At 39.4% G+C, this 24,571-nt stretch overlaps 5 protein-coding genes across 5 annotated transcripts; 1 reads left to right on the top strand and 4 right to left on the bottom strand.

Annotated features, from left to right (window-relative positions):
• Window positions 1–1,877: 1,877 nt before the first annotated feature.
• On the bottom strand, window positions 1,878–5,224 carry MELLADRAFT_113501 (uncharacterized protein; the record flags this gene model as incomplete). Its single annotated transcript, XM_007418191.1, has 8 exons — window positions 1,878–1,985; window positions 3,650–3,960; window positions 4,057–4,167; window positions 4,292–4,624; window positions 4,698–4,725; window positions 4,805–4,986; window positions 5,026–5,112; window positions 5,185–5,224. 8 exons carry the CDS (start codon window positions 5,222–5,224, stop codon window positions 1,878–1,880), a joined length of 1,200 nt encoding a protein of 399 aa, XP_007418253.1.
• A 2,034-nt stretch (window positions 5,225–7,258) lies between these two features.
• MELLADRAFT_113500 (uncharacterized protein) lies at window positions 7,259–8,344 on the bottom strand (the record flags this gene model as incomplete). The annotated part of the gene is made up of 6 exons (XM_007418190.1): window positions 7,259–7,331; window positions 7,386–7,460; window positions 7,617–7,669; window positions 7,750–7,956; window positions 8,071–8,118; window positions 8,237–8,344. The coding sequence occupies 6 exons, from the start codon at window positions 8,342–8,344 to the stop codon at window positions 7,259–7,261; spliced, it is 564 nt and encodes a 187-aa protein (XP_007418252.1).
• A 1,012-nt stretch (window positions 8,345–9,356) lies between these two features.
• Window positions 9,357–11,404, top strand: MELLADRAFT_118523 (uncharacterized protein; the record flags this gene model as incomplete). The annotated part of the gene is made up of 2 exons (XM_007418200.1): window positions 9,357–10,598; window positions 10,702–11,404. 2 exons carry the CDS (start codon window positions 9,661–9,663, stop codon window positions 10,886–10,888), a joined length of 1,125 nt encoding a protein of 374 aa, XP_007418262.1.
• A 2,886-nt stretch (window positions 11,405–14,290) lies between these two features.
• MELLADRAFT_95653 (family 79 glycoside hydrolase) lies at window positions 14,291–15,794 on the bottom strand (the record flags this gene model as incomplete). The annotated part of the gene is made up of 5 exons (XM_007418179.1): window positions 14,291–14,664; window positions 14,827–14,934; window positions 15,083–15,357; window positions 15,453–15,572; window positions 15,640–15,794. The coding sequence occupies 5 exons, from the start codon at window positions 15,792–15,794 to the stop codon at window positions 14,291–14,293; spliced, it is 1,032 nt and encodes a 343-aa protein (XP_007418241.1).
• A 4,944-nt stretch (window positions 15,795–20,738) lies between these two features.
• On the bottom strand, window positions 20,739–22,538 carry MELLADRAFT_40840 (family 79 glycoside hydrolase; the record flags this gene model as incomplete). The annotated part of the gene is made up of 6 exons (XM_007418148.1): window positions 20,739–21,214; window positions 21,293–21,418; window positions 21,498–21,656; window positions 21,793–21,996; window positions 22,074–22,324; window positions 22,420–22,538. Coding segments are annotated over 6 exons (1,335 nt in total), but the record flags the coding sequence as incomplete, so codon positions are not given.
• Between the last annotated feature and the right edge of the window lie 2,033 nt (window positions 22,539–24,571).

Raw genomic sequence — 24,571 nt, 5'->3', positions numbered from 1 at the left:
CAACAGTTTTCTCAGAGTGCAGGTTTGTCTCTCACTCTCACTTATATCTTTGTTTCCTGGCTACATAATTTAGAGAATACAGATACCAGGAGGTGCTCTGGTGCTCTATTTGAGACCACCGCCTTTATTTCTTAAAAAGCTTGTAATCAGCTCTCTAGACTGGCCCCTTATGTGGGATAGGCAAATTGATGAAATACAGCATCAAAGGAGGCAGTCAAGTCTTACACGGAAAGCTGGGTTTAGTCAAATCCTTCTTTTATATTTCGTTTGTACACACTAACTTTGAAAATATTTCATAGATTTAAAATTAGTTTTGATTTTAATCAGATCTGATCAGTTTCGTTGGTCACCACAACTTTTTATTTCTTATGATTCTTTTCCTTTAGATACGATTAATTTAATTGAATCCAGTTAAAAGAAAAATTCCAAACCCAAGTACTGCTTTTTTTGTTTTTTTGGTTTCTCCTCTTGTATAATCTTACTTTCCTTTTTACAGATGTTTGGGTGAAAAACAAAAGGGTTTAGATTACTTTAGTATAAAAAATAAAAATGTGATGGAAGTAGTGAAATGATTCTAATATATATATATTGCTTTTTTGAAAACTTCTTTTAATGATCAAATAAAGAAACTTATGGTAAAAGATCGAAGAAAAAATCTGTTTCTTTTTCTAAGATGTAGCCATTATGATTTATATACAGCTGGTCCTGTTAAGCTTGGACCAGTCAGATTTGCTTTTGCTGTTTCAATATTTTGTATTTGCTTTTGATTTTGTAAAAAAACAATAATTAGTGACTTTCATTGGTGGTGGATGTGTTATTGAGTCTTTGGTGAGCACAGCAATCCGATGTTGCAACAAAAAAACACTTTCATAAGCCCATCATATTTCTCTCAATATGGTAATATGAACCAGAAGTAACCAACTGGTACCATTACTAAGCACTGGTGTCACTTGCGTGAGATATTCAATGACGTAGCACTGATACCAAATTGAATTCATCCTCATTACCACCTCAATTTCAGTTCCCACTATCTCGTTCTCAACTTCTCACCAAGATGCCCAAAAAGGGCAAAGAGAAGAAAACTCATACATCCTCTGATGAGAACTCTGAACGTCCTTCTTCCCCTTTTTATGATTCTGAGATTGAAGTTGAATATGATTCTGATGTTGTGATTGAATCATCAAAGAAGCCTGTTTTACCTTGTAATTTTTCTGAAGCAAAGCCAGAGCTTCATTATGGCATACCAGCCAAACATAAGGAGGCTTTTCATAGGTCAGTGGTCTTTCATTTGTACTTCGTTTCTATGTTTTCCAAACTGACTCTTTGAATAATGTTGGATACAGGGTTGATGACCATAGCTTGATTGGTAAGGAAGCCCAACCAGCTGCAATTCGCTCTTCCAGGTAAGATTTCTCCTTTTCATTCTTGATCCTTGTTGATTGATCTGAGTCTGACATTGAAGACCATGAATTTTTAACACCAATATCAGTACTCGACCTTCTCAATTACCTTGACCTTCTCAATTACCTCGACCATCTCAATTACCTCGACCATTTCAATCATCCCAAGTAGCACGACCACCACGACCACGAGCAAAGCCAGCAAGAAGACCATCTCATTGGAGCGACTCTGACATAGGTTTGTCTATTCATTTTGTAGCTACTGAGGATTGAAAGTCTCATTTGACCAATCAAACTCCTTTTCCATATGATATGCAATTAGAACCGGTGATTGTTGCACGTAAACCAAAGGACGACTCCATCAAAGTCCCACGAGTTGAAAAAGAAGAAACCGATGTTGATGTGAAAAGAGAAGGTGCTGCTTTCAAACCAGTAGTGTCCAAAGACGATTATTCTGCAATCCTTCCAGAAGATATATTAAAGGTCAGTCTCTTTTCGAATCAAATCATTATGAATTCCATCTTTTTGAACTGAAAGACTTGGTTGTGTCTTCTTACCAGAGTCCAAGGCACTGGGAGTCCAACACTGAAGTCATGCACCATCCACCGGAGAAACTATCTGAAAAACGAAAACTCAGGGTCCGAACCAAGACCCAAGTCCTTGCTGAAAACACAAGTCCCGAAGATACAAGTGGCGGAGAGGAGGTTCACAAGCTGGTTTCTATTTGGGTAGGCTACGAGATCTTCCAGGAGAAAGAACCGAAAGAAAAACGGACTCCGGCATCTACATCAAAGAAATCAGCTGCTTCTCCGGTCTACAAAAAGGTTTTGAGCACCTTCAAAGGCTCAATCAAACATAAATACTGCTTCACTGTAAACCCCTCCAACACCAGCCCAGCAGAGTTCAAACGCCTTGGAATGATCCAGGTTGACAAATATGTCCCTGATCTATCGATGTATCTCACCGATCCACACCCACCAAAGCAGCTTTCGTGGATTGCTACAGCACGAACCATCAAACGAGCTGGCCCATATTATGACATCGATCAACCCGATGAATGGGAAGAACTAATTGAGGTAGTCAAGACTCTTGGGTCGACTCAATTTGTCAACCTCACCTTAAAAATGCCTGATCCCTCGCTTGTCCAACAAGCTCAAGATGAAATTGCTGCGCAAGAAGCATCAATGAAAGCTTACAAGAAAAGAAAAATTGACGAAAGTGGGAATCAATCTAGAGAAGTGGAACTTCCAGTATCAGGCTCAGCCAATGAGCGCTCTGAGCTTATCAGCTTGATACTTCGTCAACACCGAAAGGGCGACAATTCAGTATGCTATGATCACAACAAAGCCAACTTTTTTCGAGTTACCGGTGAAAAGGCCAGGATATGGGCCGATATCATGGTCAGTAAACCAAAACCCTCACATATGATCCCATAAAATCAAGCATATATCTTACGCTAGAAGTCTTTGCTACAGATCGAAAACAAACGTACTGGTCGCAATGATGTGACTTTGACTGTACCACCTAAAACTGTGGCTTTCCGGTTCCATCCAAATGGTGTATCTCCACTTGATGAGATTCGGGATGCGAAAGAAAAAGAAAATCAACCCGATCCTTCAACTATTGCACCTGTTCCAGCTTCAACAAGCTCACTAAACGACTCAATCTCAGACACAGATGAGCGGCTCTTCAGAAGCACCAACTGCGGGAGTTTTGAGGATTTCCTCTTGTTTGCACTCATCGATCCTGATGACGAAGATACTCGGACTAACCTTCGCCTCCAAGGTTTCAACCATTGGACTGATCTCCGGGCAAATGAAGCCAAAGACTTCAATGTGAAAACCTTGGTTTCAGCCAAGTTCCAACTTGCCATTGCCAGAAAACTTATTTCAGGTGCTGCAAGATTTGGTCAACGAGTCAGAGACTCAATTCGGAAGGGATTTTTTGAACCAATTCAACGTTGATTTTGACCTTCAGCTCTGCTACCTTTTTTCAAATCCTGCTCTCAGGAATCTCAATAAAGATTTTCAGCTCTTGTGATCTTTTGTTCTGTCATTCTGTACTCATAGCCTACCTGATGTACTCTACAGTTGACTACTCCCAAAATGGATTGTTGTATCCAATCAAAATTGTCATTTGAAATTTATGTGTTGAATTATTGCTCAGATTGAACCAATTGCAAATACAATAAATCATTAGAACAAATAATTAAAAAAATTAAAGACTCGATTGTCTAAATCTAAATCTACCATCTCTTTCTCACTTTGAAACTGAATTGATGGATCCAACTTTAAAGCCTTTCCCGAGATTAATGAAATCCCATGTTCAAGTTCACTACAACTGATATAAACCAATATCCTTTGATCTCCTACTTCATCTTGACTTACTAATGGAAATCCTCCAGCTGAACTTGAAGAAGATAAGAATTCGATTTTTTGGATCTCTGGAATCTTTAATCGATCTTCTAAACAAATCGACATTGCTTCTGAATCCATGATCTGACTTGATCTTTCGGAATGAAGATGTGATGATTTCGCTTCCAAGTATGGTAAATCTGATGCTTCAATTACCAAATCACTGAATTATTCAGTACTCATTTCTCTCTTTTCCATCAGTTTGTTCCCAACTTCATCTTCTCCTGCTTCCATTTCTTTACTTTTTAACATATTCAAGGTCGATGTGGCTATTAATCCATCAATACTTACACCATCTCTATGAAGTTTTGCAGAATGTTCAGGTCCATTTGAAAGATGATATTTTAATCCAGCTATTGATATTTGGTTTCGTGAATTGAAAGGCGAAAAAATCATCATCGGAATGAGACATCAAATCTTTCAGTAAATGAAGATACAAAGATTAAAAACTTCATAGGTGAAAGATTCCTGACTCACATGTTTGTTGATACCTTTTTTCACATCCTTCAATCGGACACAGATATTTTCTTGCTGCATTCTTTTCATCAGATCGATTCGATCTTCTACTTTTCCCACTAGGTTTTCTCTTAATCGTCGGAGTGGTCGTAGTAGTAGGAATAGGATTACTGATCGTAGTTACAGGTGGAAGATGATGTGGTTGAGTAGTAAGATTAGAATTAGGTAAAAGATTAAGACCCGTTGGTCGACTACTACTAATTGGTCCTCTTTGAATTGGTTTTTGTTCTGATTGTAAATTCCTAACTCTTTCTGAAGTCACGGGATCTGTAATAAAATGATTGGTTGCTGTTTCTATAATTTTTTAAAGAAAAAGTGGACCATGGTAAGGTTTTTGTTTGACCTATAGAAAACCAAAGGTACATACGAATGTGATAGCGAATTCCTGCGATATTCTAAAATCAAGATACGAAATCATTCAGAAATCAACCTCTTGGCTAGAAAACGAGAATAATGATAGACAAGAAAGCTTACCTTCCAATCCCTCATACAACCATCCATAACACACATAAATGGATGTTCTAATGGATCAGTTCCTCTGAAACTTTCATGAGTTTCTCTCCAATGTGATAACAATTCACCACAAGTGTTAAACAAGATTCTAGGTCTTTGATCACAACAAGCTCGATATGCACATGCATAAGGTTTTAAAGAATCTTATTGAGATTGATCAAAGACTTACTAAATCGATTGACTCTCAATCACATCAGCTGTTGTTTTAGCTACCAAGACGCTAATCGCAATTGGTAAGACATAAACCAAACTACCTGTAAGTTCCATCACTAAACATTTTCAAAGAAAAAAGTGTATCGGAATCGATTTTGAGAGTTCCATTCAAGATCAACAAACTTTACAAAATACCCAAATACAATCTCGGATTTCAGGTGAATTCATTTTTGACTGATCTTGATTTTTGGTCTTGACCACATTAGTGGATTCTGGCGGTGATGACAAAATGGGTTGAAAGTTTGTGAAGTGAAAATCGAGATCAGCTCTTCAGGCTGATATTGAGGCACCAAAGACAAGAATTGAAGGAGTAGAAGATAAACTTAAATCTACACAGACTCTGGATGTGAAGGAGATCGCTTTGGAGTACTTGGATCAGGCTCGTGTGGAATTGAGGGTTTTGAGAGAGTTGATGACGAATGTGGAAAGTGAAAAGGAGGAAAGATAACTTGAAGAGATGTTTATTGTGTTACAAACAGTTCAGTACTGCTACAAATAAATTGACCCTTTGTATAGGCTCCTAACCAGCTTTCGGGTAATGACATCTTCAGTTGTAGTGTAGATTATTTCCGCTTCTTCTTCAGGAGTGAAGTCCCCTATCAAAGCTTGAGTTCAACACAAGCGGCTCTTTATTACATTGAAGGCCTTCTCGATCGGATTGAATTCCGGGCTATATGGCGAAAGATATAACAATCTCACACCAAACTGATCACATAGATTTGCAACTTCACCACCATGATGTATTGGAGCATTGTCAAGGACCAAGCAGCTATTATTCTCGGGCCACGGGTTCATCATAGGTAGCTAGTTTACAAGATCGAAATGATTGAAGTCCAGTCATTTTGAGTGAAATTGGGTTGGATTGATTAAGATTGAGTCAGAGATTGAAAGGTTTTATGATGTATCAAAGTTGTTGAAAAGGGATTAGGGGTGACACAGGGAGTTTTAACAGTTGGATTCATGTCAGTGAATGTTCAAGACCTAGAAGCAAAGAGATGGAGACCTGATTTTGCAAGAAATTCATACCAGATAGTCTTCAAGATACGCTTCAAAGTCATGTCGCTTGAAAGACCCCTCTTTGACCTGAAGAGCAAGACATCCGTCCATTGAAATTGCTGGTAACGTTGTGAATCGAGCTGAGCAGATTTCTCGTTCGAGTCGTTTGGTCCGGTGACCGCGCTTAGATCGAGCATACTTGCGATAAAGCCTTTGTTTGGCTATGGCACTCTCATCTGAGAAAAGTGAGAATGTTAGCAGCTGAAAAAGTAAAGATTGAGTGATAAATCAATAGAACAGCTAACCTATGAACACCAGACACTCAGGTCTAATTCTACTGACCTCATCAACATATTCACCTTGACGAATAGCAGATTGCTTAGGATGCACTGTGCGAGCAATCTTGCGGGTCAGAACAAGACGATCTCGAATCTCAATAGCTAGAGCCGAGATTGAGATGGAAGTCCCGGTTTGCTCCAGAAGACGTGTTGCCACCTCGTCAAGATACAATGTGGGATCATCCTCAAGCATCTCCTCGATGAAATCACGCTCGGTGTTCGAAAGGACTGTGGGTGGGCCTCGTGTTTCGTAGAATTGCGGATCAGCAAGCACTGATTGGGTTGTCAGAAAGAGGTGGCGCCATCGGCTGAGTGACTGGCAAGAGATCTTGATGTCCATACGATTGTTGATTGATTCAAGGCCAACTCCGTCAAGGGAGAGGCGGACAGCGATGACTTTGATGTCAGCTGAATACTTGACATAAACCATGATGGTGGATTTGATACAAGATTGGTGAAGACGAGAGAGGTGATTTGTAGCAGGGTATGGCGGCTAGGCCAGTTCTCAGTTGCAGATCTGCAACTGAGTCAGTAGCACCAAGCCTCAATCTGTCACATGTGTGAAAGGACTACTCATGACAGGGATGAAAGGTCACACGCAACTGGCTGATATAAAAAAAAAGACACAACATGTTGTGTATAACAAATCCATTTTTTCTAAAGAAATGGGTTAAGGTGCTTATGGACTATTCAAGGAAAAAAAATAGCCCATAAGAGTGGCTTTTGAACCTTTTTGTGCATTTTCAAAAGCAATTACAAAAACACAAAAGGGCAAAAACAAAAGGCAGAGTCCAAGCTTTCAAGGACCAGCTGTATGTGAAAAAATGATACAAAGATTTGATTCATTTTTGAGATTTTTTCATCCTCTTTATATGATCGTTAATAAAATACCTTTTTGTTGATCAAAATCCAAAATCCAAAAAATATTCATTAGATTTTCACTGGATCAAAACAAAAAGCAAAAGAAATCCGAAAAAAACATCATTTTGACTTACTTGGATAAAATCGATTCATCCATGAATTTAGCACCTTCGATTCTACCCAAACATTTCTTGGATTGACATTGACAACTGATTATAGACGAAAGGAAAAAACAACGAGAATCAGTTTTAAAAGATTTCGACTTATTTTCTTTGACCAAAAGAAAACGGTGCTTTGGAAAAATTCGGTTTAAAGATGATGTTTTGATGAAGCAGAAAAAGAAAAGAGAGAATGATGAACTTAACTCAAATGGTTGTGTCATTTCCCACTCAGTACTAAAATAAGCAAAAGTCAAAGGCTAAACCCCAACCCCAAAGAAAAAGAAAATTTCAATCATGATCCAAAAAACCAAAATAGAGTCGAAAGAAATCAACTGACTTGACCTTTTTTAATTTCACACAAAGATTTTAAAACCCATTGATGTTGATCTCTACCCACGATTCCGTTTTCCAAAACAAAAGATACATTCGGTTCACAGGAATGGTTGATGTAAACTAAATCTGAATTTAATTCTAGGTGAATTAATCGATCTGTTGGGGTTTCTTCTTTGAATTGGATTGATGTGTATGCTTTTGTTTCGGTGAGCTTTTGTAAAAGAAAAAACAAGAAAACGGATTAGGTTTTTAGGATGGGAGAGGTGAGAGGTAAAGAGGTAAAGAGGAAATGGTAATGGGGTAAAGAAAGGTAAACTAGAATTACTATAGTTTCGGGTCCTAAAGTGGCCAGAATCGAATCAGGAGCAAAAGACTATTAATTCAAAAAGAAAAGTGTTTCCAAGTAAGTTTATACAAGAATAGCCATCATCAAAACCAAAGATATGTGATTTTCTATGTATAGCATCGATGCAAGAATAAATCAAACTTACTTCTAATGAAATTAATCTAGATGCATATGTACCTTCTGGACCCCATTCGATTTGAAATTGATCAGGATGAGAAGGAGTATAATTAATTGCATTCATCATCATTGTCATTTCCCGAAAAAAAAGGAAATAAGAAATGAAGAAAGGCTAGATTTAAGAGAGTTTATTGAACTTGGATTTTGGTTTTTAAGAAAAAAGAAGTGAGATTAGTTTCTAAAGGTAAAATGAAAAGATGATGAGATTTGATGAATTGAATTTGGTAATGATTTGTCAAATGAAAAAGATGACGTACTACTACTACTACCAAGAACAATTCAACTGAATCAAATTCAACACGGTTTCACAATTCATCATTTTCATCACCTCATCCCAACGTCGAGTCTTATATTTATACCCTTCTTTTCGGATCAAATTCTTTCACATCGGTTCCTTTTTCTTCTTTTCATCGGTTTAGAGATCACAAGAAAAAAAAAGTGGTGGTGGAGATGTATGTATGTACATATGTAGATCAACCCATCGGTGTGGATTCTGGTGCTTTTTTTTGATTGTAATCATAAGATGATGATTAATTTTGATACTACATGTATATGTTCTAAAGCTTATTCTTCAAAAAGAACACTATTGATTCTGAAATCCAGATTGATTTAATAGAATACTATATCTTTTTTTCTTTGGATATGATCTGTTAAAAGAATCCGGTTTCTTTTTTCGGTCTTACTCAAAATATTCAATGATTTCTTTTACCTTCTCGTTCGATTATTTTGGGTTTCTTTCATCACTTCAGGGTTTTTTTTCTGGCAATGGTGTGTGCAGTCAATTTAGATCTATTTAATTACTTTTTGCTTTCATCTAATGATGTTTCTTTGATTCATTCAAACAAGTCTCGACCGATTGAGAAACACAGAGAGAAGTTTAGAACTACAGATGAAGAGAATTTAGATTTCGGATGGAAGTGGAGAACTGAAGAAAGGCTTTGTCATCAGATCCGATCAGACTCTTGGTCTTGAGTCTTGGTGTTTTTGTAAGTGGTGAGTCATTAAGGTTCGGTTTGTTAAGATTAAGTTTTTAAGGTAGGGTTTGGTCTGAGATGGTTTTTTGATTTATTTTTTTTCACTTGGTTGATAACAAATGTGTGGACGAATATCATACAGTTTTAGTTAGTTTTAACCACTTCGAAGTTCTTCGCTTTTTGAAGAATTCAATTGAATTTAAATTTGAAATCCAATCTGAGTCCTGACAAAGAAGTTAACAACAACCCAAAGAAATTCTTCGGTTCGAAATCACAAATCACACCACGAGATCGGATACAACCATAGCAACTCATCATCGTCATCATTCCACTTTAGTTTACTCAGCCATTAAACATTCAAAGCATCCATCAAGACTGAAGACCAATCGACTGTTCTTCGAATCTTGAAAAGCCAATCATGATGAATCCAATCCGATCAAACTTACCTGTTCCATCCTCACCTACACCTTCTATTTTATCATCTTCTGATCATTCATCATCACACAAACCATCGATTCCATCAAGACATACATCCAGTCCAACTAAACCTAACCAATTCTCTCTTGATTATCTTTCACAAAAACCAAATCCGATCCGAACTCGAATCCCCATCTGTGACATCATCTCATTATTTAATTCCAATGCTTCTACTACCACTACTTCTACTACTTCATTACCTTTGAATTCTTTGAACCAAATCATGACACCGTCGTTATCTATTTCTTCTGGGTCTTCTGATTCTTCTTCTGGCTATAGTGGTTCGATCAAATCGATGATTTCTCAAACCAGTTCACCTCATTCTACTCCTTGTAGATCAAATACTCCTTCTTTACACCACGAACCGGGTTATGAACTCGATATGAACGAAGACTTGATCAGTACAAGCTTTTTTAACAAACCTCGAGAAAAAGAACAAGAAAAAGAAGGGTTGAAAGCTTGGACTGATCCGGGACACGGCTCTCGAAGGGTTCCTTATACATTTACGAACCTGAATAGTTCAGAACCTGATTTCTTTCAGTGTTTAGGAACAGAAGGAGGAGCAGGAGGGATTAGGAAAAGATCCACAAGTACTTTGGGATTGACCCCTCCTCGGTTGCCTCCTAGACCATTATCATTCTCATTTTCAAAACCTAGATCTCCTCTTCTTCCTCCTCCTTTACCTCCTAGGAAATTAGGAACAGATTGGAAATTGAAAGAAGTTGAGAAAAAGAAAGAATCACTTGGAATCGATCGGAAAAGAAAAGTCGTGGAATCGGTTTGGGAATCGGTTCAGATTGATGGATCGGTTTTGGGAATCTTGGTTAGGAAGATTTGGTTGGGATGTGGGTTGGGTTTGGAAACACTTGCTCAGATTTGGTTTGTTCTGATTTCTATTTTCTTGAGCTTTTTTTTGTAGTCTTTTGAAGGGTTTGAGGGGTTTCTTTGATATTGATTTTTTTTGTTTTTTGTTTTTTCGTAGGGATTTAGTCGTTAAAGGAGATTCCAGTGTTAAAGAATTGGATTATGATCAATTTGTTTTGGGATTTCAATTGATTGATCAATTTCTTATAAAAAATCAAAATCAATTACAAAATCAATCAATTTCACAAAATCAATTTCAAAAACAATTTCAAAATCGATTACAAAATCAAAAACAAAAGTATTGAATCATGCGCTTTCTTGGCTTTGTTTGTACTTGATTTGATATGTTTTGTGGTGAAGCTTTTGGGTTTTTCGATTTGATATCCACCGTTTGGTTTTCTCACTTTTTTTATTTGTTTTGCTTTGTTTGTTTTGCTTTTCTCATGTTGATTTATCTATTCTGCTTTACATTATTCTGCTCTATTTATTTTGCTTTATCTATGTTGCTTTTATCTATGTTGCTTTAAATTATTTTGTTTTATTTTGATTGATTGATTGATTGATTCTATATTTAGTTAACTTATAAATGAATGTTCATAAGACCTATTTCCTTGGTTTATCATCATACTTTTTCTCTTACTTTTCATTTTTTTTCCATTCATTCATTTAACCATTTTGCATTTTCTTTTTTCGTTCTTTTTCTCGTTTTTTTGGTCTTTTGTACTTTTTTTGTCGGGGTAGTGGAAATCGGTTTCTTTGAAAATGTTTGGGTCTTTGGTTATATTGATTTTTTTATGAATTTCATTTGTTTGGTGCCTGGTTAGGTGGTGCCTGGTTAGGTATTATCTCAAGCCAGGTTTTTATGGTACTTTATTCGCAGTTATCTGAGTTTGTGTTCTGGAGACGTGTGGGTTACATTTCATTGCAGATCACAGCATACCTGGGCTCCAACAGTAGGTTGAGCCTGTTTGGTATAAAGTGGGCTGTTTACCCCTTCATGTGTGGGCATTTGAGTTCTCATTCCAGGCTGCTAACACATCAAGCAAGGAGGTGTCACACTTGTCCTTATTGAACCACTCAAATTCAATCCAACTTCCCAGTTCACAAACCACCCAAAATGATAATGAGCAGTGCCAGTGGTTAAGTTGTCACAAGAGGGTAAGTGCCATTTCATTCATAGTCTCTTATGTTCGTCTCTTCCCTTCCTTTTGAGAATTCATGTTTGATGATGACCATCCTCTCTTTGATTTCATGCACAGCTGTTGTGCATTTTACTCACTGATTTTCCTTCTCCTCTTAAGTTTAACTCATCATCCAACACTCAAATCAACAATCTTCATTTTTTTCACAATATCGAAACCTGGACCTAAGGCTTTCACATTACCTTTCAAAAAGGTTGGGTAACACTTGTGTTCCTGATTTTCTTTGTACTGTTATGTACCATTCAATCAATCAAATCCTTACTATTATACAGTATATACTTGTACTCCTTACTGGTGTTTATTTTCATACCAATTTTAAGATCTGCTTTTTCGTTTGGAAAGATATCACTGGTTGTAAAGGTTTACTTGGTCAGCTTTAGTAGGATTGTGGGATGTTTTTATTGGTTAGTTTGTTTAGCTTTGAATTTCTTAAGCTTATGATGGATTTGATTTGGTTCTGGCAATAAATTGTGATACAGACGATATTTGAAAAGGTTTCTTGAGCTGATCCAAGTTTTAAGTCTACCAGACCCAAGATGTGTATCAAATCCTCTTAATTTGATCCTTGTTTCATTAAGGAAAACACTAGAAGTTGAACCAGAAGTTTGAAACCTTTAATTATCTAGATATCATAATCTACAGATAATTCAAACTTGTGAGCCAATTTCTTATCCAAAAATATCAACTCAAGATAATTTTTTAGAGATGTTTGGATGTAGAGGTGCTTACTCTTAGTTTTGAATATGGTTTGGAAAGGATTGGTTTATAAGATTAACAAGAAAAATAATGAACCTGGTATGATTGGTATAGAGAGTCTCAATTGATTTTTTGAATTTGAATACCAAGTTGAGAATTGGTAAACTTTTTTTTTGTCACTTATAAAAAACCAACAGCAAAATCAATTTCTTGTAAAAAAACAACAAATTCAATTTCTTATCCAAAATCAAAATCAAAATCAAACTTGAGCAAAAACAAAAATATTGAATCATTGGCTTCTCTGGCTTTGTACTTGATTTGATATTTTGGGGAGAAGGTTTTGGGTTTTGGGTTTGATATCCACTGTTTGGTTTCACTTTTTTTCTTATTTTTGATTTCATTTGTTTTGCTTTGTTTGTTTTGATTTTCTCATGTTGATTTATCTATCTTGTTACATGACATACAAGTTGCTTTATCATTATAACAGATCAGAAGATCATGTTTGATTGGCCAAAAAGTGAGGGTTTGAAGCATATGAAGGCAATTAGCTCTGGAAGTTGGTTTCTGAGCTTCAAAATTCTACTCAGCACCAACAATTAGCTATGGACCTATTTCATGAAGAGATGAACTTTCATCTTTGTATCATTAATTATGATAAACTACAAATCAACAAAGGTAAGGTGGTTTCAATTGGTGAAATTCTTCCGGTGGACCCAATATTCACATTTCCCTGTCTCTATTAAAATTCTTTCTCTCCAAATATAAATTTATTTTATATTTGGTCTGAAGGTATAGTTTACCGCAAGCTCAAAACGGTTGGGTTGATTAAAATCATCAAAGCCCCGGGCCCTAGCTTCAGATCCCTCTCAGAACTTGAACAGAATGATAAATTCTTGGTATCACAAAACAATGGAAAACCATGTAGGCACACTATTCATGTGACGGTCAAGAAATAAAAGCTGCATTGAGAGAAATTTCCAAGACTGGATCATATTCTTGTTATGGAATGATATGTACAGATCCATAAGACTTACCCTCTTACACCATCTTACCTTTGAAGTTTGAGAATTGTGGTAACGTGAAGCCACCCGGTGAGAGGAGAGGAGGAAAATTAAAGCACTTGTTCCTTTTCTCTTTTACCATTCTCCTGTTGCGTACACAATGTACGTCTTCATTTGAAAAGAAATTGCGTTCATAGATAGGATTTCAAGCACGTATAAAAATTGACATGATGACAAGAATGTTGACTTTCAAATATAAACATCAATCAATTGCTGATCTCAAGCTGGAACATTATTAAGCTGGATAATGACAGCCTCAGAATCTGTCACAACAATAGTTAGTAAGCTCCCTTGGAGCTTGGCTGTTTCAATTGGCTGGGAACCTATGATTTTCTCGCAGGTTTGGGGGGAAAATTGAAGACCACTGATATTAGGAGTCTTGTCCGCCGTATCTGAGCGCAATTCCGAACTACTAGCTTGCAATCTCAAAATTGGAAACTCCTGATTCGAAAGCTGCAAGCCTGAGAGATCTAAATTCATGGTGACTATGGACTTCGAGCCTTCAGGACGGTAGCGCGAATTGTAGAGCAAGATTCTGACCGGGTTTGAGTGTTGAGTGAGGAGATAGGCCCCATAAGGACTCTTACCGTCATCAAGTTGAGAGATACCATTGATTCCATTCAAGGCTTGAGCGGCAAAATAAGCTCCGTAGTAAGGTGCACCAATTGAGAATTTCCCCCAAAAGGAGTATTGACCTGAATCAAGTTTGCGTCAAGAGGTTGAATGAGGGAGTTCATTCGGACAAAAATCATGATTCACTGTTTCCAAGTGTTCCGTGATGAAAATAGAGAGATTGGATTCCAGAAAGGAGGGCTTGGATTATATAGTCCAAAGTCCACAGTGCAGCTCCAAATGTAGGGGAGATTCCAGCACCTCCACAAGCAACTAGCAGTCGGGGGTTGAGATAGGAAATAAGCATATGTATGGCTTGGGACCGGGTGAAAATCGTTGAAATTTGCCTACCCGAATTCGTCTCGGAGAAATATACATCTTTTTGCAGATCAGCTGCTGCTTGTATGTCAGGCTTGAAGTGATTCATATAGTCGACAATTGATGAATGACTCATTAAAGAACGAAGGTCGGGTTTCCCACCACATGCGAATTGAGGATATGAGTGCACTCCTGTTTTCGAGACAGCGCACGAGAATTAGGATAGGTCAGTAGGCAGTCAACTTCATGATTATGGTGCACCACCCGACGCAAACGTTTAAACATCTTTTAAAGCAAATCTGCATAGACCAAATCGGGTCGTATTGATCATAAGGAGAAAAAAAGTAACTCAACCAAAGCTTTTAACATAGACCGCCGACGTTTGTTCCGCCTTGGCAAGATCAGCTATGCGGAATTTTTGCAGATAATTCCCAGCTTGAATGATAGAGTTTCTTCCCACAGCTGTGGCAATATCCTTCTACCATTGAACTTGAGACGCGGCGTCCGCAGTAAAATCCCAGGGTTTCCCTTCAGCAATAGGCGCAGTGTTTGGCCAATCTGAATATATTTCAAAGGGTCAGGGAAAGGTGGACAATGGAAGATGAAATACGATTCAGCGCAGGAGTGCTCTTACACTCTGGTTCATTTCCAAGTTCCAGGGCGTGAATATTCTTGATTTGTTTCACAGCCTCCTGAGCCGCTAGCAGTGAGTTTGGAAGGTTATTGGCTTTACAATTGAGACCGAGAGTGACAGGACCGGGCAAAGTAGATGCAAGACGAATGAATTCGGGCCCATAGGTGAGTGTTTTGGGTACTCCCTTATCGGCTGCTGAGAGGGTGTAATGGATTGCTTCTTTTAGATTTGGATCATAGGCTCCAAAATCTCTGATCAAAGGAAAGAGTATAAGATTTTTGTCAGTTCACAAGTAAGTCAAAACCCGAGGGCAATGTGCTTTAACACTGGCAGAAAATATACAAACCCAGTTGTGCCACCAATTCTGACAGGTATTTGTGTTCCAATTGCATCTGCTAGATTTCGTATACACCCCGCTGTGTTGGGGACAGTTGTCATGTAGTCGGGAAATGCAAAGAACTCAAGCCTTTTTGATAAACCACGTCATCAATCAGTAAACGGGCTCCATTTGATTTGAAGTCATTGTAACGTACGAGATTGCAATGGGCCCTATGTTGGTGAAGTTCACCGGGACTGATCGAGTAGGAGCAGAGGCTTTGAAATTGATTTCTTCATCACTTTGGGCCAATGCACAAGTGCGGTATGCTACAAGGAGGGATATTGAACGTAGAATGGTATTTATGAACATCGATGTGATCGTATTTTGAAGAGATGCCAAGGAGTGATAGCGAATTTGGCTGCCAGCTCAATTATTTTGTGAATCAATTTTGAAAGCGAATGGAGAAAGGCTCTTGTAATATGGGAGGCAAATATCATATGGACCTAAGCAAAGTCCCACGCTTGCCTCGGGAGGCTGACTTCGCTGCGAGGCCGAGCGTCGGTGAGACTTTGCTAAGTGAGGCAGGGAAGAGTGGACGTGTGGGAAAGGGATGAGAATTACCGAAATGAAATTCTCAGTCTTTGCATTTCCACAAATATGGTGTGCAATACGGTGGCTCTAAAGTGCCACTTGAGTCACATCGTCAAAAACCATAAAATTGATGTTTCCGACCGCAAAAAAGCCCTGCTGAACATATGCCCGCGATGGCCAACTTGCCAGGCCAGGCCAGGCCGTATTCTTGGAGACTTGCCGACCTAATCATCAACAACTTGGGCCATGAAGAATTTGATAATTATGCAATCAACCCAATAATCAAGAGTGATCATACCTTATAAAGCTCAAACCAAGTATACATTAACTTCCAATTTCAATTGCAAGGGTTGAAGCAAAAGGAGAAAATTGAATGATTGGATTCTATTCTGAGACTGTTGCCAAAAAAAGTTGTTTCTTGTGCTCTTCTCGTAATGACTCTTTGTCTTTGTTGACCTCGTATGGACCTCATCTTGTTATTCTCACACCTAGCATATAACTTACTCAAGAGTTGGTGATTGAGATGTACTCTGCTAGAGGTTCCAATATAAATTAGACAATCATAACATGGTCAACTTGACATCCAAGTTTTTGATAAGAGCAGTTCCACACATGGACACTTTGTTTTTGTCTTTTCTTCCTATCTCGACTCTCTAACCAAGCACTATCACCAAAAGCCCACGACATCAGAATCCACTCACTCCATGATCATGGGATTGAGACTGCCGCCGGTTCAGACATGGCCCAGGGTCAGCACTTGTTGCGTGGGGCTTTTTTGCAGTCAAAAACATCAATTTTATGGTTTTTGACAATGTGACTCAAGTGGCACTTTAGAGCCACCGTAATTCAAACCTGTGCAAGAAATTTGCAAGACCAACGTGCAAGATCCATGCAAGAAATCTGGCACGGATCTTGCTTAATTAATTTTTTCACAACCCCGCTTGAAAAAACTGCACAAGCTGAATCATTTGGCCTCAAAGCGGGGAAGCCTAGGTTAACATACATAAGTCTTAAGTCTGCAAGTTCTGTGAAAGTTCTATGCAAGATGTTAGAGCATCCACAGGGGTGGGCTCCAAATCAGGGCTCCAAATGGAGTGAATTCAAATTTGGTGGGGCCCCAAATCAATCTGGATGCAGACGTTTGGGCTTCAAAAGTGTACAGTCTATGTGTTTACACTCACTTTGAGATTGGTGTGCGTGGGCTTACATGTGTGAGGTATGGGATTGAGCAAGTGCGGGAATTTGGAGCCCAGCTTTTTGTTGCCAAATTTGTAGCCCAAAGCTCAAAATTTGAAGCCGGCTACAGAAATATTTGGCGATGGGGACCACCATTGCACCATAACATCAGGGCTCAGTCACCAAATTTGGAGATAGCCCCAATTTGGAGCCCACCACTGTAGATGCTGTTAAAAGAACTTGCACAGAACTCTCACAAAAATTGCAAATTTCTTGCACAGGTTTGAACACCATGAATGTTGCGTACAGGAAAATGGTAGCCTTGATAAGAGCATATTTTCCTTGAGATGCCCCAACGCAATCTCTCATGTGTATCATGGAAAACAGTGGTACCGTTGTGCCTTTGGGTACCACCAGCCAATAAACAAAACACACTAAGAGCATCTCCTATCATCTTGGTAAATGGCTTTGGTACAGTACATTTTACCATACCAAGGGTCAAAATCCCCCATTGTGTCAAAAACACACATCTCACAGTGTCATTTTACTAGTCACTGGCAGGCCACTGAGTTCCATTCACCTCAATACAATCTCAATTCAATGTCAGTTCAATATCAGTTTGACCTCCAATTATGTTTTAGTGGGGGATATGCATGGGCTCCATAATCACTCAAACCTTCCAGACATTCTGACACCTTCATGTGTGGACATGCAACCAAACTTTATTCCAGTTCATTCTGGGAGGTTGTTTGTCTGCTACTCTAGGCCAAACATTGAGATTGGATTGATATTGAACTGACATAGATTTGAAATTGGATTGATATTGGATTGAGGTGGACGTACTCACTGGCCTGCCAGCAAGTAGTAAAATGACACTGTGTCTGTACCTACAGAATCGGTCAAAATTCTGTAGGGGTCCAGCAGATTTACTGGACTTCTACTGATTCTGCAGAGGTCGGTATCTGCAAATCTGCTCAAATTCTCCCCTCTCACAGTGTCATGGGTGGAGACACTCTCAGGTTTCAGAATTCAAGGGGTCATTGGATGTCAACTCTTGGACAGATCTTGTCCAAGGATTTTATTTGAGGTATCTTTTGGTGTGAAAAAATACCATGGTTCAAAACCTTGGAAAGATTCTGTCCAAGGATTTGAGTCTGATGATACCTCATATTTTTTGATGGAAGGTAATTTTTTGGCTTTGTGGTCTACCAATAAACAACCTCCTTTCCAGTTCTTTGTTTGGCCTCTGCAATGTAAGTTTTAATGTGATCTTGTGCTTCATGTTTTAATTCCAAGAGGTAAGTTCCCATGAACATGTCAAGTAGGTATCCTGGATTTCAAGTGAGTAGTCACATTTGGAAACTGTCTTGACTCGAAATGGACCACAGAAATCAGTAACACCAAATTGCAATGGTTCATCCTAAGAAATCAGGGATAGGCCAATGGAGGAAGATTTTGTTGATTTTTAGATAGCACAATCTTTTCAAGGAGTGGCTCTTGTCAGTTTATCCAAAAGTACTACACAAGAACCATTGCAGATGAGTTTCAACAAAGCTTGGTCATTAGGATGATCCAGACGCCTATGCCATAGCATAAATTCCCCAAGTATAGTGGCCGTAGTTATATCAAGTTGAATCCAAGATAGCAAGCTATGACGTAAACTCTCACAATTAGGGGATACAAAGTAGAATCCGGGCACATGCCCGGGCGCGTGCCAGGATTTTCCTTGGCAGTAAATTTTGATTTTCTGGGCACAAGTCCGGGCCCAGAATTCAAATTTACTGCCAAAAAAATCTGGGCACGTGCCCGGATTCTACTTTGTATCCCCTAAATGATAGATGTTCTGGATGTCTAGAAATTCCAAGGAACTTGCAAGATTGCATATACAAACGTTACCAACAGCAGAAATAAAAGACAACACAGAATGGTTGGCCATTTTAACTGGAGAGAAGAGACTTGTAGTAAGATTAAGATATGACCATTCCATGAGATTGCAATAGCTTTCATAAGGGTCTTGACATCCTTGTGTATCAGCCAGGAGATAAGCTACCTTACTAACTTATTCCCTGGCTGACAAGTAGTGAGGTGAATTACAAGCTGACAGTGGCTGCAAATCATGAGAGGAAATGCGGTGATGAACCTGATGAAACCCTGTTGTTTTTATGAGACTTTCATGGATTTCTTCAAAATTTCCATCTCACAGTGTAAGGTACCCAGAGATGCTGGATCATAGATCTTTACAACCTGGTAATTACAGAGTTCAAGCAAGGAAACATGAGAGCTACCAGCATTTCAGTCATACTTTTTGATGATTTTGTCAATGGCTTTAAAATAATCATTATTAGATTTGGCTTCTGCTATCATAAAATTTGGAAAAGAAGCTTCAGCAGAATTTTTATTGAAGAGATCTGAAGTATAACTCTAAGCAATGAATTTGGAGTCTCTAGTTTTTCAAGACTAACTTATGAGGGAACTTTAATGCAGAAATAAACAAAAAATGGGAATAATTCTGTTCAGAGATGGGACAAAAAGATTTCAACTTGGGAAACTAGGGAGTTCTCTTTTGTGTGTTCCGGTACCTAGACATCTAGTATATATGCTTGTGGGATACGGAATCCTCAACTGCAAGGAATGGACACCAAGCTTTGGGGCCCGCGTACTTTCACTACCCAAAAGCCTTTCCTACGCATTCCCATGTATCAATGCACATACCAACTCTCAGGAATAATCGCAGAGGGTCTAGAACTGTCACAATGTTAAAAGGCCTCAAATGTGCTCAATACGGCCATATTCAAAAAGTGTTCTGTCTTCATCTTTGTACATTTTCCATGTTGAATTCTAGTCCTGGAGCCATGTTGACTTCAAGATGAGGGTCGCAGGAGTTGAACAACTGCATATCATCCACTACCCATCTGGAACATATGTCCAAGGAATAAGGTTATAAATGGAACCATTGAGAGCCCTTATGCTCTTACAGCTTCTCTATCAGTCAAAGAACACAGAGACAAAAAACACTGATAAAAGATAAGTCAGAGGTCGTGTCAACGCTGAGACAGCTACGCTACAACACGCTACCATGCATTTTGTATGTAGCGTAACTGTATGCAGTTAACACAGATCTGACCTTTATGATAGTGTAACTTGTCAAGTTACACTACACTACGAGCTACTGTAGCTGAGTTTTGTGCCTCTACACTACGCTACAGGGCCAAAATTTGGTTAGCTGGAGATTTTCTGGGACTCTGCGTAGGGTAGCTGGGATTCATTCATGCTAATTCCTGCTAGCTGTAGCTTTGCGGCATGTTTCTAGCTACGCTATCTTGCGCTATCAGCTACGGGTAGATTAGCTGTCTCAGTGTTGGTCGTGTCATGCTTTTTCATTTTGCTTCTATTGCTTGAAAGATACTTGTGTTCTTTCGAAGGAAAATGCGTAGATAAATAGCATTGTTTATGATTATTACATATATATTTGATGATTAAAATGTTGACTTTCACAAAAGTCGATATATGCGTGTTGAAGATTTATTGATCGTTGGATGAGGTTTTTTACGATAAACCATTATTAAGCTGAACAATAACAGCCTCGGAATCCATTACTGCAATTCTAAAAGTGTTCTCTTGTAAAAGTACTATTTCAGTCGTGCGAGGAGCTTGAATCTTTGCACAATTTTTGGCCGAAAATTGAAGTCCACCAATGTTCGGTGTCTGATCACCTCGATCTGATCGTGATTCAGCACTGGAAGCTTGTAATCTCAATACCGGAAATGAGGCACTAGAAAGATTGAAACCCGATAGATCTACATTTATGGTGACTCTAGAGTTTGAGCCTTCTGGGCGGTATCGCGAGTTGTAGAGCAAAATTCTTATCGGTTTTGATTTTTGAGTGAGGAGATAGGCACCATAAGGACTCGTGCCATCATCAAGCTGAAAGATTCCGTCGATTCCACGCAAAGCTAGAGCAGCGAAGTAAGCACCGTAATAAGGTGCCCCAATCGCATATCTTCCCCAAAATGAGTATTGACCTGAATTCGGTTTTCATCAGGATTTAGAAGATACTATTAGTATTGGTACATTGGGTGTTGTATAATTGGATTACTCACTGTTTCCAAGTGTTCCGTGATGGAAATAAAGAGATGAAATCCCCGAAAGGAGAGCTTGGATTATATAGTCCAAAGTCCAAAGCGCAGCACCAAATGTAGGCGAGATCCCAGCACCACCACAAGCAACTAGTAATTGAGGGTTGCGAGGATCAGAAAAAATATAAACTTGAGATCACCTCAGATGAAGCTTTTTAAAGTCACCTACCTGAATTTGTCTCGGAGAAATAAGCATCTTTTTTCAAATCGATTGCTGCCTGTATCTCAGGATTGAAGCGATTCACATAGCTGACGATTGAAGAATGACTCATTAGAGAATGAAGGTTGGGTTTTCCACCACATGCATACTGAGGATATGAATGTATGCCTATTTTTCCGAACCAGAACAAAAGATCGATTGGTGGTAAGTACATTAATATCCAGACCGATGGGAACGGTGATATCGCTGACTTGGACAAGCTCAATCCCGGTGAGATTCAGAAGGAAAGAAGTAGTCACTCAACCAAAGCTTTTAACGTAAACTGCTGAGGCATGTTCAGCCTTAGCCAGATCTGCTATACGGAAACCACCCAGATAATTTCCAGCTTGAATGATAGAGTTGCGTCCCACAGCTGTAGATATTTCCTTCTGCCATTTGAGTTGGGAAGCGAGTTCCGCGGCAAAATTCCAGGGTTTTTCTTCAGCAATAGGTGTGGACTTTGACCAATCTATGTAGGTTTTGGAGGAATTGGTTGATAGAAGGTAAGCGACAATAGTAATTCTTTAGTGCACACAAAGGCCTTACAATTGGGTTCGTTTCCAGGCTCTATGGCGTGAATATTCTTGATTTGTTTCACAGCCTCCTTGGCCGCTAGCAGTGAGTTTGATAGGTTATTGGCTTTACGATTGAGACCGAGAGTGACAGGACCGGGCAAAGTGGATGCGAGACGAATGAATTCGGGCCCATAGGTGAGTGTTTTGGGCACTCCCTTATCGGCTGCTGAAAGGGTGTAATGGATTGCTTCTTTTAGATTCGGATCATAGGTTCCATAATCTCTGATCAAAGGAAAGGGTATGAGATTTTTGTCAGTTCACAAGTAAGTCAAAACCCGAGGGCAATGTGCTTTAACACTGGCAGAAAATATACAAACCCAGTTGTGCCACCAATTCTGACAGGTATTTGTGTTCCGATTGCTTCTGCTAGATTTTGTATACACCCCGCTGTGTTGGGGACATTTGTCATGTAGTCGGGAAATGCAAAGAACTCGAGCCTTTTTGATAAACCACGTCATAAATCAGTAAACGGGCTCCATTTGCTTTGAAGTCATTGGAACGTACGAGATTGCAATGGGCCCTATGTTGGCGAAGTTGACCGGGACTGATCGAGTAGGAGCAGAGGCTTTGAAATTGATTTCTTCATCACTCTGGGCCAATGCACAAGTGTGGTATGTTACAAGGAGGGATATTGAACGTAGAATGGTATTTATGAACATCGATGTGATCGTATTTTGAAGAGATGCCAAGGAGTGATAGCGAATTTGGCTGCCAGTTCAATTATTTTGTGAATCAATTTTGAAAGCGAATGGAGAAAGGCTCTTGTATTATGGGAGGCAAAAGTTTCATAGATATCATATGGACCTAAGCAAAGTCCACGCTCGCCTCGGGAGGCTGAGTTCGCTGCGGACCCAGCCTCTGTCCACCTCCGGCATGGTGTCTTGACGACACTATGTATGCACTTGAGTGTAGGCGTAGTCTCAATTAAAAAGAGCTTGCCCAAATGAATCTTCCGAGGCTGTCGAGGGCTGTTGCCATTCTTCTAAATCTTCGCCCCCTGCCTCGGAGTTTAGAGTGATATGCAGTGCACCTACACCAGGGGGCAACGCCCGAACCAATCCGACACAAAAGTCGGTATCGTATTGGTATCGTGTCGCCAATCCGACATCAAAAGTCGGATTTCTCCATATCGCTTCACCCGACCCGACATGAGAAGTCCCCTTTTCTCATATCGGGTATCGGCGACGCGATACAGGATGGAGGCGATTTGGCTTTTTCCTACTTGAAAAGCCTTGCAACCAATTTTTAAGTACGGTATCGGCTCGTATCGCTTCAGCGACACGATATGGCCGACCGAATTTTTGGATTTTTTTTTGTCCTCATATCGTATCGGGTATTGGTCTGAATATATGGGTTGGCCGATACGACATGGAAACCCTCCGAAAAGTCGTATCGTGTCGGATTGGTTCGGGCGTTGCAGGGGGTAATGGTCCTCGGCCTCGGCCGGTTCCTGTGACGATTTCAAAGGTTTCGTCACCAGAACCACCCAGGAAGGTGTGGAACCGGTTTCGCCGAAACCGTTTTGGACACCGTTCCACCACCGCTTCTGGAACGAGCTGCATGTCAGCAACCGTTTGAGAACGGCTGCTGAGGCGGTGGTGAAGCGGTTTGTTCGACACCGATTGCAATCGGTGTCGAACATACATAGTCTTCTTCTTTTCTTCTGATTACTTTTGGTTATTCTATTTCTGATAATCCTACCTCCTTACATACTTTTCGAACACCTATCAAATCGAAATGGTTAATGGACTCAACCAATGTCCTTCTCATCTTCTACACCCATCTTTTTGAGAAGCATGGAACCTATCACTCGTCCTTTGATCCTCTTGAAGTCTCATTCTACCTTTAACTGCTCTGACAACTCTAGAGAAAAGAAGACCCAATGTAAATTTGATCAACTCACTTGCGCTTTCAAAAAGGTTTTGGTGAGCTTTAGACCATGTGAGCATCGTCTAAACGGAACTGGATTATTGTATCCTAAACCGAATGAAGATGGTACCCAAGATCTTCAGATATCTAACTTGAACTAAAACAACTCGAGAAGGTTTTGAATTGTTTGATGTTACAAGATCCAAGGATTTGTTGACAACACGACTTGTATCTGAAATACAACGGTTTCTCCCAATTCGCTTATCATAACGGAAGATAGCTTGGAGTTTCTTTTGTCAATTCCTCGTCCTCATCCTCATGGTGTCATGTCAGTTTGGCGAGTTGTTATGAATTGCATTCCCATCTGTGAACAATATGTCCATTATGGTGTAGAGGCAAAAGACTCGGGTGTTGCCCTTGCTTGTTTTTGAGCTTGTGTTCAAGTCTCGCTGCCTGATCCCCTTTTTGCAAACTCTACACCGTACCTCAGAATGTCCCAGGGACCGTGTTCAGGGGTCACCAAGGCGGTTTGCTTGCACCGCCAAAAATGGTGATGGGAACGCGCATTTGTGCGGTCCCATCGAAATCGTCTCAGAAACG

Source organism: Melampsora larici-populina (genome assembly GCF_000204055.1).
Source record: "Melampsora larici-populina 98AG31 unplaced genomic scaffold MELLAscaffold_86, whole genome shotgun sequence".
Classification (NCBI taxonomy): Eukaryota; Fungi; Basidiomycota; class Pucciniomycetes; order Pucciniales; family Melampsoraceae; genus Melampsora; species Melampsora laricis-populina.
The sequence above is the reverse complement of the archived record's forward strand: the minus strand, read 5'-3'. Positions and strand labels throughout refer to the sequence as shown.